The sequence below is a fragment of the Penaeus monodon genome, chromosome 22 (genome assembly GCF_015228065.2).
Source record: "Penaeus monodon isolate SGIC_2016 chromosome 22, NSTDA_Pmon_1, whole genome shotgun sequence".
In the NCBI taxonomy this organism is placed as follows: Eukaryota; Metazoa; Arthropoda; class Malacostraca; order Decapoda; family Penaeidae; genus Penaeus; species Penaeus monodon.
Window position 1 is genome coordinate 9,352,225 of NC_051407.1, and position 355 is coordinate 9,352,579.

The window sequence follows — 355 nt, forward strand, 5'->3', positions numbered from 1 at the left end:
CCCAACACTTCACGTAGGCCTACCCTGAGAGGACATTGTACTCACTAGCTCCTGCAGACGGCGAGGGCGTAGACAGAGGAGCGATTTTGAACGGCTTATTCTGTGTCGGGGGCGTGGGCGGTGTGGGCGGCGTCGGGGGTGTTCCGGGCGTGACAGGGATCCCGGAAGCAGCACGCCCAATGCGGGTGGGCGTGCGGAGACCAGAGGGCTTCGGGCTGTTCATTGTGTGGGCGTGTGGGCGTGTAGGTGCGTTTGTGAAGGCGGCAGAAGGTCGTGAGCGGACTTCGTCAGCCTTAGCGATGCCCGAGCCAGAATTGTGACAAGCAAAATACTGGAAGCTTCTCTTTTTTTAAGG

The 355-nt window shown here is 59.7% G+C and overlaps 1 protein-coding gene across 1 annotated transcript in view; it reads right to left on the minus strand.

Annotated features, from left to right (window-relative positions):
* LOC119586919 (CAP-Gly domain-containing linker protein 1-like) overlaps positions 1 to 355 on the minus strand; it is a gene marked incomplete in the record, with an annotated part of 175,677 nt that overhangs the window by 121,108 nt on the left and 54,214 nt on the right. Inside the window, 1 exon segment of the mRNA XM_037935650.1 lies at positions 46 to 355. Within this exon segment, the coding sequence (XP_037791578.1) occupies positions 46 to 223 (178 nt within the window).